The 16,658-nt window shown below is 43.7% G+C and overlaps 1 protein-coding gene across 6 annotated transcripts in view; it reads left to right on the top strand.

The window, feature by feature from the left end:
* KLHL3 (kelch like family member 3) overlaps positions 1-16,658 on the top strand; it is a 139,450-nt gene that overhangs the window by 53,289 nt on the left and 69,503 nt on the right. For all 6 annotated transcript variants that reach the window (XM_021664933.2, XM_021664931.2, XM_012435621.2 and 3 more), the window contains 2 exons: positions 2,093-2,214; positions 8,072-8,234. In XM_021664933.2, coding sequence (XP_021520608.1) covers positions 2,093-2,214; positions 8,072-8,234 — 285 coding nt within the window. The remainder of the gene's footprint in view (positions 1-2,092; positions 2,215-8,071; positions 8,235-16,658) is intronic.

Genomic DNA, 16,658 nt, shown 5'->3' with positions numbered 1-16,658 from the left:
TTTTCATGCGATTCCAGGAGTTTCCATTTATTTACCCCAAAGTTACAAAACCCTAACCTGACTTTCAACCACAGATTCCACAGGCAGAAAACAATCAGCCCAGGCTCTGATTTACACTGCTGTGAGGGCTTCTGAATCTCTTGGTTCTTACAGTCTGGCTGCTGTATTTTTTTAGTCTTATTTTTTGAGGACTAACTCATTAAATAAAGAACTGGCTATCTTTGATTATCTTTGGCAGTATAATTACCAACTGGACCCTCATTAATGAACTTTTTAATAACTTCTGATTTCCTTGTATATGCATGTTTTTGTTTGTGTGTCTCAATAAACTCAAGAGAGAGATTGTGGAGCCTGTGTTACAGGTGGAGGAGGAATATACTGTTTTTCCCTGTTTTTCTTTACCTGTTTGTTCTGCCCCAGGGCACTGTGCTGAGGCCTTTCACGGGCTTCCACTGGCAGTCAGAGGAGAGAGAACAGGGTGGAGGGTCTCAGGTCCACCTGATCTGGCAGCTGAGGGAGCAGGCAGGGTTTGGAATGTCTCCCCCGCTACTTTCCTCCCCGTTCCAGAGTCATTCAGCTCTAGAACTGTGTCAGGATGGGACTCTGGATTGGTGGAGGAATCATGTGCAGTCTATGCAGCTTGGAGGTGGGTGTCTGCCGCCCACATGCTGTACTGTACTTCATTTTCTTGGCTCTGGTGTATGAATTCCACAGAGAGAAAACAACCGCCCAGGCTCGGTTTTCACACTCACATTAAGGCTTCTGGATCCCTTGTTTCTTGCAGTCAGGTTGTCCTTTATTTCCGTTTACAAAGACATGTGTTGCCTGTCTTTCCTGAAATCAGCAGCTTTTGCTGAATGGGCCTGGCTTTAGATAAACCCATGTGTTGTTTGCAGAGTGCAGGCTGAAGGCAGGGGCCTCAGGACCATAGCAATGTGGTGCTGCTATTGACCTTGTTTACAGCCCTGCCTTCTCTCATTTTTGGATTATTATTAGGGCCTCCAGCTGTTCTCCCTGCCTGTGATCTAGCTTCCACCCTGCATCCAAAATTTCATTAATTCTCAGTGGTGCTATACCTGGGATAAAGTCCCAATTTGTTTACCTTACTTACAGGCTTGTCAAGTCCTGGCCCCATCTACCTCTCCAGCTTCCTTCTTCTCACTGTTACTCTGTGTACCCGCCACACCAGCCCCTCGCCATTTCACCAAAATGTATTCTTTTGGTACTTTCCTCTCTTTGCACGAATGGTCCCCAGATTCAGCTCATCCTTCCTTACCTTTGCTGCCTGTAGAACTTTTCCTCATCCTCTAATACCTCACTAAATGTGACCTCTTACTAGGATGTCTGACTGCAGTTCCCAGGAGAGATTTGTTGCTCCCTCCTCTGTGTTCTTGGGCTTTAGTATAGCATAGTGGTTACAAGTGTGGACTCCAGAGTCAGACTTCCTGGGTTTCAACCCAACTTGGCCTCTTCCTAGGTGTGTGACCGTGGGCAAAATGAATTACCTACCCTCCTGTGCTCAGTTTCTTCATCTGTAAAACGGGGGTAATATTAATAAACCTCATAGGTTGTTGCGAGGATTAAAAGACTTTAAAGTGCTTAACACAGTGTATGGCCATAGTTAGCTCTCAACAAATGTTACTTATTGTTATCACAATACTTTGTGTATAATTCTGTCTACTAAGCTCTTATCACCTCTGTTTATAAATACTTTTATATATCTGCCTTACTAGACTTGTGTTCCTTAAGGACAGGTACATATCTTGTTCACTTTTTCTGGCCTTGTATATGGAAGTTTACAACAAATGTTGGTTAAATGAGTGGTTGGACACAGATTTGCCTTCAAAATGGAAGTGGGCAATAGATAGAGTAAGGAATGCTTATGATTGGGTTTGTGGGTGATCACAGTCCCAAAGTTGAGGTGACCTTGATGTTACCTGGTTTATCCCCCTCTGTGCCTGAATCCCTCTGCTACCTCCTGGAGCCCAGGCAGTGCTTTTTTGTTTCCAAGACAGGGCAGGAGGCCATGTGGAAGGTAAACATATCCCAGGTGCCACATTCATGTCCTTTTTGTTTTTGTTGTAAACTCTAGGTGACATGTCTGAGAGTAAAGCCAAAAAGATAGAAATCAAGGACGTGGATGGGCAGACGCTGAGTAAGCTGATCGACTACATCTATACTGCTGAAATCGAGGTGACCGAAGAGAATGTCCAGGTATACTCAGGCTCACTAATAGCTCAGTGTATTGCACACTCAGGAGCCACTGTTTTACGGGTGTTATTTTATTTAACTCTCACAACAATTCAGTTGGTTACTGAAGAGGAAACTATGGCTCCAGAGAGGTCAAGTGACTTACTCTGGGCCACATGGTTAGGAGGTGAGCCAGCTGGTCCTCAAACTCATGCCTTCCTGGCTTGGGCACCCATGCTCTTAGCCACGAGGCCATGATATCCCTGGATGAGCCTGGGCCCGGGAGTAGAAAGTCTTTAACTCATGTCAGTTCAAAATCTTGCGAAGGAAAAGCTGGGAGCTTGGGTGACTCCTCTTCTCCCCAGGTCATTGTCTTGTCTCAGAATTCAAATAGCTGAATAACTTTTGGGTACTAACAGTAAGTGCAAAGTAATTTGGCATAAAATGAGCAGAGGGGAGGTTGTAGAAGTCTATAATTGGAACCAGCTCTCTTTTCATCATATATTTATTTAATAACTTTTTTTCCTATAAAATACAAAGTGTTTCCAAACTTGGATAATTAGAAGATATTCTACTTTGGATCCTTATTGCCTGGTTAGGATTAAGAGGTACATAAAGCAAGGTGCAGTTTGTGTGGACATAATGTTCACTGTTTGGAGGTCCTGAGCCCAGAAGCTTCTGTCTCATGAGGTTGGGTTGTGTTACCCTCCCAGCCTGTGGATGCATTCACCAATGTGAAAATTCTCTGAACCTCCTTGTTTAGGGACTTTTAACCTCTTCACTTTAAACTGTGGTTAAGTCATTGATGTTGGAGAAAAAACAAAAAAGATTGGGAAGGGGTTGGGCATGGTGGCTGACACCTGTAATCCAAGCACATTGGGAGGCTGAGGCAGGCGGATCACCTGAGGTCAGAACTTTGAAACCAGCCTGGCCCACATAGTGAAACCCCATCTCTACTAAAAATACAAAAATTAGCTGGGCATGGTGGCGGGTGCCTGTAATCTCAGCTACTTGGGAGGCTGAGGCAGGAGAATCATTTGAACATGGGAGGTGGAGGTTGCAGTGAACTGAGATCGCAGCACTGCACTCCAGCCTGGGTGACAGAGCAAGACTCTGTCTCCAAAGAGAAAAAAAAAAAGATTGGGAAGAAGACATTTTGGATCAAAATGTAGATTCTTCTCCATGCTGTTATGTATTTGCTGAGGTGGTTGCTCACAGGCTGTCTATGAAGACAGGATCTATTGAGGATTTGGTACACTGAGGAGATGAGCATGGAGGCACTGGAGCTCTCCTGAAAGCCTCAGAAACAAGGGTCAGAGATCTGGGGCTTTGTTAAATGGCCGTGAGAGCTACCCTCCTAGTCCCTTTCCAGCCACATATACCTCAGAGATACCCTGAGTTGCCCTTCCATGGTGGAGGTACTAGCAGTCATAACTGACTTTTATAAGCAAACATGTGCCCATCAATTCATGTGCATTATTCCATTCAATTCTCATAACCACGCATTGGACTGTACCAATATGATCTCTCCTTTACAGCTGAAGAAACTGGTGCTCAACAGGGTTAAATAACCTGCCATGGTCACAGAGAGAGTAAATGGTAGAGTTGGGAGCTGAAGCCAGCCCCCTGTGCTGTGCTCTAAGGCTGTGATGAATTCTTGTTTCTTGTTAAATGAATGATTAGAACCTTGACTTTGGCTCATAATGATTTATAATAATAAAAACTGACATCAACTGAGCACTTCCTATGTACCAAACACTGTGTTAACTACTTTAAATTTTTCTCATCTGATCCTCATAAGATGCCTTATTGTCCTCATTTTATTGTTGTGGGGACAGAGGCATTGAGAGGTTAAGTAATTTGTCTGCAGTTGTATGGCTGGTAAGTGGAGGAATCAAAATTTAAAATGACACTTAAACACAGTGCTCTTTGCCAGCTCTCCTGTTCATCTATATACACCCCCCCCCACTACCTCTTTTCCTTTCTTTCTTTATGTGGCACCGATTCAGTGCCAGACCCACTGTGTGGCTGGGGCAGAGGCCCTGGGTGGCCCCAACACCTGGGCCCCTGGCTGGTGCCCTCCCTCCGTGCGTGGCCCTGCCTCCCTGCAATTCCAGGAGTAGGTACTTTCTGAGGCAGGGCATTTCCTTTTGTTTTTGCTAAAGGAAGCAAACTCTGTGACGGGATATCCTCTGCTGTGTTTTCATGTTATCTGAGGGAGGAAAAAAACAAAACGAGGCCTGCACATGAAAAATGGAGGGGAAGCCATTGCAAGCTGAAGGGTAACCTGTAAACTCTTTGCCAGGGGCCATTTCACGGCCTGTTTTCCAGGAACTGTAATGCTGAGGTGGCGAAAGGCAAGCTAGGAGATTCTTGACTTAGGGTAATCTTCCATCCTGATGGGTGGTTTTGGCCAACTACTCTTTCTCTGATCTCAGCCTCCTCCCTCCAGGGACCAGGCAGTACTGCCTTAGTGATTCTATGAGGACAGTCTTCCTTCAGAGCTGAGGACCCACGCTTGGCCTCTTGTTCATAATCTTGTCACTCCTGCTGCTTTGAAGAAGTGGAGTTTCAGGCAAGAGAAGAGAGAAGAGAAGAGAAGAGAAGAGAAGAGAAGAGGAAATCTTCTCAAAGCCCTGTCGATGTGGGGAGAGGGAACTGAAGACAGTCACTTCATAGATGTGTTGCTGTCTTTTCTTTCAGAGCCTCTGGAGATGTGTTTTGTACTTGTTTCTAGATGCCAGAACCCCATTGGATGGGGCCTTAGTTTATCCCTGAGACCCAGAGTCTGAGCAGTGATCCATCTTCCAGACTCCAAGCCTTCCCTTCGGCATTCTGATTTCTTTTACTTTTTTTTTTTTTTTAAATTTTTTTAACACCTTCCTGTATGAAGCAAGTAGAAAGAAAAAAAAGCTTTGACTCTAAGCTAGTCTCAGTGGAAGATCAAAGAGAGGGAAAGAGCAATTAGAGAAACTGCAAGCCCCATTCATTTTAGGAAGTCGGTTTGGGAAGTCTTTTGGGTAGGAGTGAACTCAAACAGGGGTATAAAGAGGTAGAAAGCCTTATAATTTTTGCCTACAAAGTGAGTATTGTGAACAGTAGGGAAGTTGAAAGCTATGTGAGTAGCTCTCTCCAGGGAAGTTTTAAAAATTAACAGTGTAACCTAAGGAGTATATTCAGGAAATATTTATTATTTCATTTCTCTGGCTGGTTGTCATGAGCTTGAGAATTTAAGCACCACACTGTGCTGCTGTCTCCTTGGAAGAGGGGAAGGGGTAAGGGACTGTGTGTCACTGGCAGGATCTTGTGTATGTGTATGGGGTTGGGGAGCTCACTGGAATGGAATCTGGGGGCAGATTGGACTCTCAGAAATCCTTTTGGGTGGTAGGTGGTGGGGAGAGGGCTGCTGTTGCATTCCTGCCTCTTATCACATGTAGACCGTTTGGGGTTTACCACACCTCTGAGTAGGGTGTGTGCTGGCTGATGTTTGATGGCTTCCTCTTCCTCAAGACTTCTTAGGGTCACTGGTTCAAGTTTGCCCAGAAGTGAGGGGCCTTCTGGGATGTGGGACTTTCAGAAGTAAAAGGGGCAAAGTCCCAGGAAAATCAGCATGATTGGTCAGCCTATGGCATTAACTACAGTCTTAACTCTAGCTGATACTGGCCAGCGGGTGTCATGGAGGTCATCTGGAGATTGGGAGCCTAGCTTTTTATTCCTGGTGTGCATTCAACAAGAATAGTTAATGGATCACCATTTGACTAGCAGGCAGAGACTAATCTGGTCCTGGAATCTGTTTGGCCAGGCTGAACAAGCTCACAGGTTAATTGAGTTTCCCAGTTTATGGCTGCTTAGTGGGGATGGTGGCTGTTTAGTGGGGCTAGAGTTCAGGTAGCTAGATTTGGATTCTGGCTGTGTTTACTTATAGTCTAAAACTCTCAGAAGAGGGTGATTTTATCTTTTTCTTTCTCAGGAATGAATTAGTGGTTCAGAGAATACCACAGACATGGTGTTAATTTACTGTTTTCCTGCTGGGGATATAGGATAGTGGAAGAGAGGGTGGAGGAAGAGAAAAGGAGCACATTTTCTAGAACTCAGCTGTCGCGAGGGAGAAGTGTAAGCCTGTGGGTAGGAGCAGCTTTCCTTGCTGAGCATAGGTATTTGGCTCAGGACTTCGAGCACTGATAGTGGAGGCTCTTGGTGGTTATTGCCTGTGGGGAGGGACAATGAAGGGTGACCGACTGTCCCACTTTTAGCCCTGAAAGTCCTGGGAAACTCCTCAGTCCTGGGAAAACTAAGACTGTTGGTAACCCCGGTGGAGGGACAAGGCCCCCAAATGGCAGTGGGGCAGAGTTTTTGGCCTGAGTACATAAAACTGATGAGAGTCAGAGCTGAGGACTCAGAGCTGTCTTGGGAGAAAGACAGAGTCCAGAATTTAAATCACTTAAAAAAAAAAAAAAAGAAATATTTTTTAAGTGTCCTGAATCAAGAAAACAAATGCATCTGCAGCCGATATCTTCCTGGGCAGGCCCTCGTGGCTAGAAACAGCTAGAGTGTAGCTGGCTCAGTCACTCTCAGAGCCAGGACAGCAGCTGAGAGCAAAGGCCTGGGACAAGGGGATTATTTTGGGGTGAAATGGATGCTAGGGTCCCCAAGATAAGCAGCCTTAAATCAAGTTATTATACACTGTGATTTTTTTCTAAATTTCTTTTTGGAAAATCATGCTCAGACTACCTGCTGCTTCCATAGGTGAAGGGCAGGGTGGCGGAGCTGGAGTGGAACAGAACTTTGGCCTTTTGTCCTGTATGTTTGATCTAGAGGCAGGCTTCAGCAGCTGAGGGGAAGTCCTAGGGAAACTTGACAGAGGCTGGCTGGCTGAGAACCCAGCAGGCCTGCTCAAGCCGGTCTTCCCTGGCCTTTAGGAAAAACACATGCACATACACCTGAGCAAGAACTATTTCTGTCTTCCAGGATATAGAATAAATACTCATGTGTCCTGTGACCTTTTAAATGGAAACTTAACTCTCCTTTCTCTATGAATGTACCCAAAGATGATCTTTGCTTTGTATCTGTTTGATGGGAGAATAAAATGTCATTGCCTGAGTCCTGAGGGATTTGGGATGAATCTTGTTCCAGTAGACTCTAAGCGTCAGGAGAACAGGATCTGGTTTCTCTTGCTTACTCTTGAATCCCAGAGCCTAAACTAGTGGCTGGCACACAGATGTTCAGTAATTAATAATAATTCATTATGTACCTTTCTGAATGAGGACAGTATATTGAAGGTTGTGGGACAGTGGCTCTAAAAATTGGCTGTACATGAGAAGCATGTGGGGAGCTTTGAAAAACATCTTAATGTCCAGGCCACCCTCCATAACTATTAAGTTATATTCTTTTAGAGCAAGACCCAGGCATTAGTATTTTTAAAACTCTTAAGATTCCAGTGTGCAGCTCAGTATGAGAACCACTCTGTGTGTGTGTGTGTGTGTGTGTGTGTGTGTGTGTGTGTGTGTGTAGAGTTTTGTTACTCGAAGTGTGGTTGGTGGACCAGCAACTGCAAGCATTGCCAGGGTTCTTGTTAGAAATGCAGGCTCTCAGATCCCATCCTAGACCTAATGAATTAGAATCTGCATTTTAATAAGATCCCCAGGGATTAAAGACTGGGAAGCATGGCTGTAGGGATACAGAGAATCTGCGGTGTTTAGGGTCCATGAAGTGCAGAGTAGGGGGAAATAAAACTGGAAAGCAGGCTAGGAAGTTTGGACTTATCGGGCAGGCAGTGGAGAGCCATGAAAAGATCTTGAGCATGGGAGTGATATGATAGGAACAGAGGGATGAGTCCCTGCCAGTGGGATCCAGTGTCTGAGAATGTCACCTTCTCTTGCAGGTGCTGCTACCAGCAGCCAGCTTGCTGCAGCTTATGGATGTTCGGCAGAACTGCTGTGATTTCCTGCAGTCTCAGTTGCATCCCACCAATTGCCTGGGGATCCGTGCATTTGCAGATGTGCACACCTGCACTGACCTTCTGCAGCAGGCCAATGCGTATGCAGGTAATGGGGAGCTGGGCTGCTGCACCTCCTCCGAGTTTGTGGACCTAATCATCTGGCCTTCTGCAGACTCCTCAAAGATTATGAGAAGTGGTCTCTGCTGTGAAACAGCTACGATTTACTTAGGGATACAAGATCCAGGTGGAAAGATAATTAATGGTAGGAAAGTTAAGCTCATTGCCAAGTGGAAAATGATTAATTGCCAAATGGATGGCACAGACAGTAATTTTCACTAGAGTAGAGGAAGGAGATCTAAGAAGACTTGTGGGGTGGGGAGAGTAAATTGAGCTAGGTCTTGAAATAAACAGTTTTTCATATCATTAAGGAAATCTTTATTTTCATCAGGTGTTTCATGAACATGCTTTTAAAAGTCACGTCCTATTGAAGGGCTTATAATGATGTAGGGTACCCTGCTTCACCTTTCCACACCAAGTCTTGTGCTCCACAGCCACTCATTTTCAATCCTTAAAGAATTAAAATGCAGGTTCTGATCGAGCTAAAAGCTACTTCATCTGCTACTCAACTCCATTTATCAAAATAATATGTGTAGCTGCTGTTTTTTGATTTATTAGTTTTAGATATTATTTGTTGACTTCTCCAGAAGAATAAGGTTGAGCTTTTGCATACTTTCTTCTTATACACATGCAGCCATCCCCCTCTTTATTGTCCAAATATCATTTCCACAACTGAACTAAATAATCTATTACAATTACAGGGATTTTTAAATCAGAAAACGAATCAGAAGGGCAGTTAATAATTGTCTTTTTCTCTTGCATAGTTTATGGTTCTGCCACTAATTCTTGTTGGAACAGTCCTCAATACATCAGATAATCTGTTGATTCACTTATTTTTCTTGGAGATATTCTCTGCACTAGAGCTTGTCACTTTATTTTAGTAGGGTTTTGGAAGGGAGTAGAAATGAACATTTATATTCAGTCCACCATGTGTATATAGCTAGCTGGAAAGAAATCTTCATTGCCACTTGTTCCAGTCTGAAGAAAGATGGTGAATGACTAGGAAATAGGCCTGATCATTTTAATTGATAAATTCAGCCATGGCCACCTTCTTGCCTTGTAATAAAGCAACTCCTTCTTTTCCCTGCTCAAACACTGTCATGGCTGCTGTTCTGTTCAGTGTCTCCTGCAGCCAGTGTCTGGAAATTAGCTGAGGACTACTGGGTGCCCACCTGCCAGCTAGCTACCTGTGCTGTGTTAGCCTGTTGGTCAACAAAGCAACAAGCAGTTGTTCTGTTTCTTGGCATACTTTTTCTGTCTGATTAAGTCCCTGACCCCAGGAGCCTGCAGAGACTTTCATATCTCCCCACAATCTGTTTCTGAGGGCACACATGGGAGCAGTTGTAAAGATAGCCTTGATATGATGATTTTTGTGAAGGATATTACCCAGTAGCCCCAATTCTGAGTCCTGCTGATTCTTTCTGGCTCTAAACCTTGACTCTTCTGTTTCTCTGCTGTTCCTGTGCTCTCTTTCCCCTGCATATTCTCCACTGCCTTTCCACATTTGCTTAGGGAGCCCCTTCTCTCCCTGGGGAGGTCTCTCAGTGAAGCCTTTGAAGAGGTTACTTTCTAGATGGATGGATGTGCTAAGATTTTGCTTTAGCAGGAGTCAAGCTCTTTGCTAAGGCAAGCATCTTCTGTGCAGATTATTTTCACAAACATTTGCTAGTGTAGTGGCAAAGGAAGAGTGCTTAGATGTCAGAAATTCTCTGTCTTCTTCTGAGTCTCCTCTTACCAGCCCTCTCCTTCCACATAGCATGTGCATGCATATGTGTGCACACCTAGCACATATCCCACCCTGATTGACTGGTACAGTTGTCTGAGGTTTGGGGAGTATACTGAATTCTAACCTTTTTTAAAATTTAAAATTACATTTTAGATTCAAGGGGTACATGTGTAGGTTTGTTACATTTGTATATTGTGTGATGCTGAGTTTTGGCTTCTGTTGATCCCCTTACTCAGATGGTGAACATAGTACTCAATAGGAAGTTTATCAGCCCTTGACCTCACTCCTTTTGGAGTCCCCAGTGTCTGTTGTTCCCATCTTTATATCCATGGGTACCCAGGATTTAGTTCCCACTTACAAGTGAACACATGCCATATTTGGTGTTCTGTTTCTGTTTGGTTAATTCACTTAGGATAATGGCCTCTAGCTGTGTCCATGCTGCTGCAAAGGACATGATTTTGTCCTTTTTTTATGGCTGTGTCATATTCCATGGTGTATATGTGCCACATTTTCTTTATCCAATCCACTGTGGATGGGCACCTAGACTCATTGCATGTCTTTGCTATTGTGAATAGTGCTTAATGAACATATGTGTGCATGTGTCTTTTTGGTAGGACAATTTATTCTCCTTTGGGTATATACCCAGTAATGGGATTGCTGGGTCAAATGGTGGTTCTATTTTCAGTTCTTTGAGAAATCTCCAGACTGCTTGCCACAGTAGCTGAATTAATTTACATTCCCACCAGCAGTGTATAAGCATTCCCTTTTCTCTGCATCTGTTGTTTTTTGACTTTTTAATAATAGCCATCCTGACTGGTGTGTGATGGTATCACATGGTAGTTTTGATTTGCATTTCTCTAATGTGAATCTCCACCTTTAATAGAGCTCACAGGCTCTTCTGGCCTGGCTTTTCCCAACTTTAATGTCTGTGTTTTCTCCCTTTGCCCCTTGCACTGTATGATGATGAGACTCATCTGTGGGAGAGTGCAGCAGATGCAGCTGGGAACACATCCATCTTTCTGGTACTCCTTGGTCCTGTTGCTGTCATTGTGACTGAGTTCTGTCTGCATTATGGGTGTGTGTATGCAGCCATCTTGATGACTTATCCTTAGCTAGTGCTTATTGAGCTCTCACTTTGAGTCATACACTATGTTAAGCATTTTATTGGCCTCATCCCATTTAATGCTTACAATAGCTGAGGAAACCAGAGCATAGAGAGGTGAAATAATTTGTTGAGGTCACATAGTGACAGAAGGGACAGAAGGCAGGATTCAAGCCCAGACTGTGCCCGACTCCAGAGCCGGTGTTTATTACATTCTACAGCTTCCAGGCTCAGTTTGGACATAAGGACTCCCTGTAAATCAGTAACTGAGGAGTGCATGTGGCTAGAGTTGGCATTTTCCATTGGATGCAAGTTCCTGGAAGCCTGTGCAATGTAGTCACCAAATCCCAACAACCAGGCAGTGTAGACAGACATCCAGCTGTCTACTAGACAGGGTATGTTGTCATCTTGGGGTGGAGGAAGGACCATATGGGTGTCTTCTTCTTTTTCCTGTTGGATGACTTCCTCTCAGACACATGGAGCCTGTTCCTTCACTGCATGAGTGAGCAGGCCCTCCTACTTTCCCTGGCTGGGTCAGCATGATCTTCAGGCTGAGAGTCTCCTCCCTGTCATGTAGGCCTTCTATGGAGTCTGTGACCCTCTCCTGGGTGGCTTTCTCTGTAGCTGTCTGCTGTGCACACTACGGAGATAATATTTTTAAAGTAGTATAATGTAGACAATAAGGCCATGATGCAAAGATGTTAAAAGACGGGTATGAAGGCTAGATTGTGCAGTGTTTAGAGAAGAAGTAGAAAACTATTATCCATGCTTACTCCCTTGAACCTACCCACTGATGTGGGCCAGCTTTTTTTCTTGGTCTTGCACCCCTGACTTTAGATGGAGACTGGTGTTCTCTGCCATCACTGCCTCTTGAGACAGACCCGTGACCTCATTCTGTTGTAAGTATAGGGGTGCAGGCACCCGCTAGGGTCACATACAAGGGAAAGCATTAGTCTCTGTGGTCATAGGCCTCCATGGACACAGGCCTTGAGTTAGAAAGTATTTCATGCCAACAAACTATAAGGAGACCTTCCATATCGGAACTAGGAATCAGACCAGCTAACACTTTGGATCTGAGTAATCCTGAGCCTATTTTCTCCTCTCTGTGATGGAAGTAGCACATCCTATGCTGTTTCCAGGGTAATTTGGAGATTGGGGGAATGGGGAGGAGAGCATTCTGTGGAAGTAGACACCACTGGGGCTGTGCTGTGGAGCCTCCCTGCCAGCCTCATCATCTGCAGTGAGGGAGCCTCAGAGTTGGGTCCTGGCAGGAGAGACAGGAATCCTCAGGTACTGCTGCTGCAGACCACATGCACTTTGTGGGAGGAAGGCCATATCCAGGACTTCTGGTTTTGGTTTCTCTTTATCTAGATGTGTAGTGCAGGCAGGTATATCCTGCGCGGTCTCCCCTACTCTTCCCAGTTTCTGGCTAGCTTTGCTTTGCCTTCACTTATCTGTAGATTTGTTTTGCTGCTGAATTCTCTTTCTTTTCCTTTTCTAAAAAGCTTTCTTTTTCTATACTTATCGTTATTGTTATAGTTATTCTTGCTATTTTAAGAAAAACTCATCCCTGACTATTACAGAAAAAGCACATAGGTGGAAAGAAGATACCATAATCCTACCTAGAGAGGCCTGCCTGCAGCATCTTGATGTATATCCTTCCATGTCTTTTTCACTGTATATGTGTGCTTTCCAGCTTAAAAAACATTCTAGCCAGGTACAGTAGCAGGTACCTATAGTCCCAGCTACTTGGGAGGTTGAGGTTGATAGCTCAAGCTGTCATGCATAGCATGAGCCCAGGAATTTGAGTCCAGCCTGGGCAACATAGCAAGATACCCCATCTCTTTAAAAAACATTCTTAGCAGTATATTCTGAATGTCTTTCCATGTTAGCAGATACATTTCTATACCATTGTTTGAAAAATTTGGGTAATATGTTCAATAAAAGCAATTTATACCGATGACCAAAAATGTAAACAGTACATAGAGGTATAAAATGCAAAGCCAGTCTTCTCCCAGGCTGTCTCTCTGAAGTGGGGAGATCCTTGGTATCCCTACAGAATTTGTATATTATGCTTTTGAACTTACACAAACAGAAGCAGTCTGTATTCATTGTACTTTTGTTTGACAATACAAATCTTGCAATTATTTTCAGACCCTTGTGTATGGCTATATTGTATTCTTTTAATCTTCTGCATCACATGGATGAGGTATAATTTATTTAACCAGTCTTCTATCAATGGACATTAACGATTCTGGTTTTTTCTTCTATTTAAAATGCTTCAGTGAGAATTCTTATGCATAATATTTTGGAGTACACTTGCTAGTGTATCTACAGGATACAATCTTAGTAGTATAATGGTTGGATCAAAGAGAATACACATTAAACTTTTTTTGATAGATTTTTGCCAACTTGCTCTCTAAAACAAATGTGACTTTATTTTAAAGCCAGTTCTTGGCTTCTGATAGGTCCTCAGCTTTTCCAGCAAGAGCGCAACTTTGTGGGGGCTGAAGCATCATCTCTATATCCAGCTGCCTATTTGGTTTCCTGTTTGGAAGGGTCCTGTCTCTTCCTGCTGTGGCAGTCCCTCCTGCTTCCTCTGGATTCAGTCTCCCTCTCAGGAAAATCCCCCAGATCTTTGCTATGATATATGTTATTTTAGGGTGAAGAGGGTAGGTACACATTTAGAAGCCGACTGTTCAGACCCTTGTCTCAGCTAATGGCATCGCAGTCTTTCTGGGCAGCGAGTAGCTGGGAAATGGACCCCAGTGTCTTTCACAGCCCGTTTCTTATACCTCGTTATTGATGTTTCCAGGGACTGCTTAATCTTTAACCTCAGAGGCCAGGGCCCAGGTTTATGGGGACTTCGTTGTTTGGTAATTGGAGAGCCATGCACTGGGCCATCAGCAGAGCTGTTTGGGAGGGATGTTAATGGGACTTCATTAATGAAATGGCAATTAAAATTCTTTGGACATGTTGTTTACATCAGTCTGCCAAAGCTAAGCAAAAACCTCCAGCCACAGGATGGAAAAGCCATTGGATTTCACGTGCTCGTGGAGAGAAATGACCTTTTTTTTGATGAATTGAGTCATCTGAGATCATGGAATGAAGTAATTAAATTAAGGGCAGCACAAAAATTTGGAGAAGCATTAGAAAACATAAACCTCTGACTCAGTGAGAGTCCACTTCTAAAATTGCTGCTCCTAACTTGTCACCATGAAATAATGATGATGATAATGATGGGCGTTTCTATCATTTTTGGATACTTGCTAGGTGCCAGGAATGATGTTACATGATTCATAGGCATGGCCTCATTTTGTTCACCTAAGTATAAGAGATAGTTATAATTTTCTCAGCTTGTAGGTGAAGGAACTGAAACTCCAGAGAGGTTTGGTAACTTGTCCAAGGTCATATATTAATAGTTTGTAAGTGGTAGTGCCACAGCGAGGCCGGCTGACTGCAGAGGTCTGTGTCCTGAGCCCCAGCTACTTATTTCCCACCCGCCCAGACCAGCACAGCCTATTTTCCCATGATGGTTGCCTCACTCCTGATCCTCTTGGATTTTCTGCTTCTAATTTGAAGGTGGCAAATGAGGCAGTCGTGCAGACATAGATAGTTTTTGTTGCTTGCTCTTTGTTAGGATTTTAGGAAACTTCCGTTGTTCCATTTTCTGGGTTATGGGGAACCTCACTGTTGAATCAATAGCACTGTTATGGCCCTTGGCTCTGTGTGTGTGTGTGTGTGTGTGTGTGTGTGTGTGTGTGTGTGTGTGTGAGAAAGAGAGAGAGAGAAAGGGAGAGGACAACACATATATTTCTGGAGTTAAGGCAACGTGGAAAGAGAGCTCGTTTCCTGCCTTCCCAGGGAGTGTGAAGGTAATAATATTTGGAGTCTGAGGACTGCTGCTCATGACCATTCTGAGAAGAGGTCAAGGTAGGTCTCTGTTACTTCCCTGTAGGAGCTGAGACTTCTCCCTAGAGCAGAGAAACTGTGAGCCTGGAAAGCTAAATATTGATTCAAGAAAGCTTGCCACTGGCCTCCAAAAATAGAGTAATAAGGGGCAGAAGAGAGAGTTTTAAGGCAGTTCTGTGGTTTTTTTTTTCACCCTGCCAAAATGTTTTGATTTTGTTTGTGTGTCTACCTGTGTCAGCTAGTCTCTCCTGAGGGTGTGACCTGTGGTTCAGTTCAGAGGCACTCACACCTGTTCCATGGGGCTGCTGGCCCTGAGAATTATGAGGCTTATGGGGTTTATTTAATCTCTGCAGGTCAAGGAAGTCACAGATGGGTCATCATTCCATTTATTCTGAGCTTGTAGTTAGATGAACCAGATCAAAGGTTTAGGTTTATTTCATTCCATAAGGAGAGAGTAATAGTCCTGGAGCTAGCCTGAGAGGTTGCTTGAGTCCTACGCACTCTTGAAGAACAGTCAGGAAAGTGCAGTAATAATTTTAGAGCTCAGTATACACAGATGTTGTGCTGGAGACTGAGGATTCAGCTTAAAATGACACACACTTGGTCCCTGACCTCATGGGACTCCCAGTCCCAATAGAATAGAAAGATTCATGTAATAAAGCAGGATGATTAGGGATATGATTGTTATTTCTTGTTTTGGGGCTTTGGGAGCCCCAAAGACTATCACTTCCTTTAGCCTGGTGAACGGGGGATTAGGGATATATCTGATTTCCGGGGTTAGGTCTGAGATTTGAACCAGAACTGACTCCAAAATGCCAAGAATTTAGGAATTTAGGGACTAAGATTACTCTCTTTTTTCCCCAAAGAAAGGTTTTTAGATGCATATCCTCTGTCTATGTCTCTCTCTATGTCCAGCACCCCTAAGAAGGATTCTTAAGGTTTTTGTTTTCTGATGTCTATGTTTAATTTTACCCCAGTGGACTGCTCAGGATTGGTGTTCTTGGTACTTATCAGAATATTTGTTATAATCAGGCAGTCTTGGTTCCAAAACCTGGCTCTACCAGATTTACTGTTCTGTAAACCTAAGCACATGTCTTAGACTTTCTGAGCTGGGGATATTGATACTCACTTTAGTAGGGCTTTTGGGGGGATTGAGAGACATACTATATGTAAAATACTTAGAATAATGTTAGCTAATATTAGGAAATGGCCTTAACTTTCTGCAAGACCCAACTGTACCACCAGAGAAAGTCCTTTCCTGGGAATGTGTCACCCAAATTTTATCATCCTTTGTGTTGCTTGGTGGGGAAAATACTGAAAGTTGTATAGTGCCTCTTCCTCTTCTTCCTAATTTCCCATCCGCGTGGACAGGAACATACTCATTGTGTTTTACCAATCAGGACTTGGAACTTAAACAATATTTGTTACTTATAGTAAAGTCTTATAGTAAAGTTAATTAGAACTCTTAACCAGAACCCTTAATTAACTGACTTTTTTTTTCTCTGTGTCCGCTTCTCTTTAAGAAAAAGAAGCAGGCCAGGCATGGTGGCTCATGCCTGTAATCCCAGCACTTTGGGAGGCCAAGGCAGGCATATCACCTGAGGTCGGGCATTTGAGACCAGCCTGGCCAACATGGCGAAACGCCATCTCTACTAAAAATACAAAAACATTAG

Source organism: Aotus nancymaae, unplaced genomic scaffold, assembly GCF_030222135.1.
Source record: "Aotus nancymaae isolate 86718 unplaced genomic scaffold, 86718_ANA_hifiasm-v0.15.2.pri h1tg000064l_1, whole genome shotgun sequence".
In the NCBI taxonomy this organism is placed as follows: domain Eukaryota; kingdom Metazoa; phylum Chordata; class Mammalia; order Primates; family Aotidae; genus Aotus; species Aotus nancymaae.
This window is presented reverse-complemented; position numbering and strand designations above follow the sequence as displayed.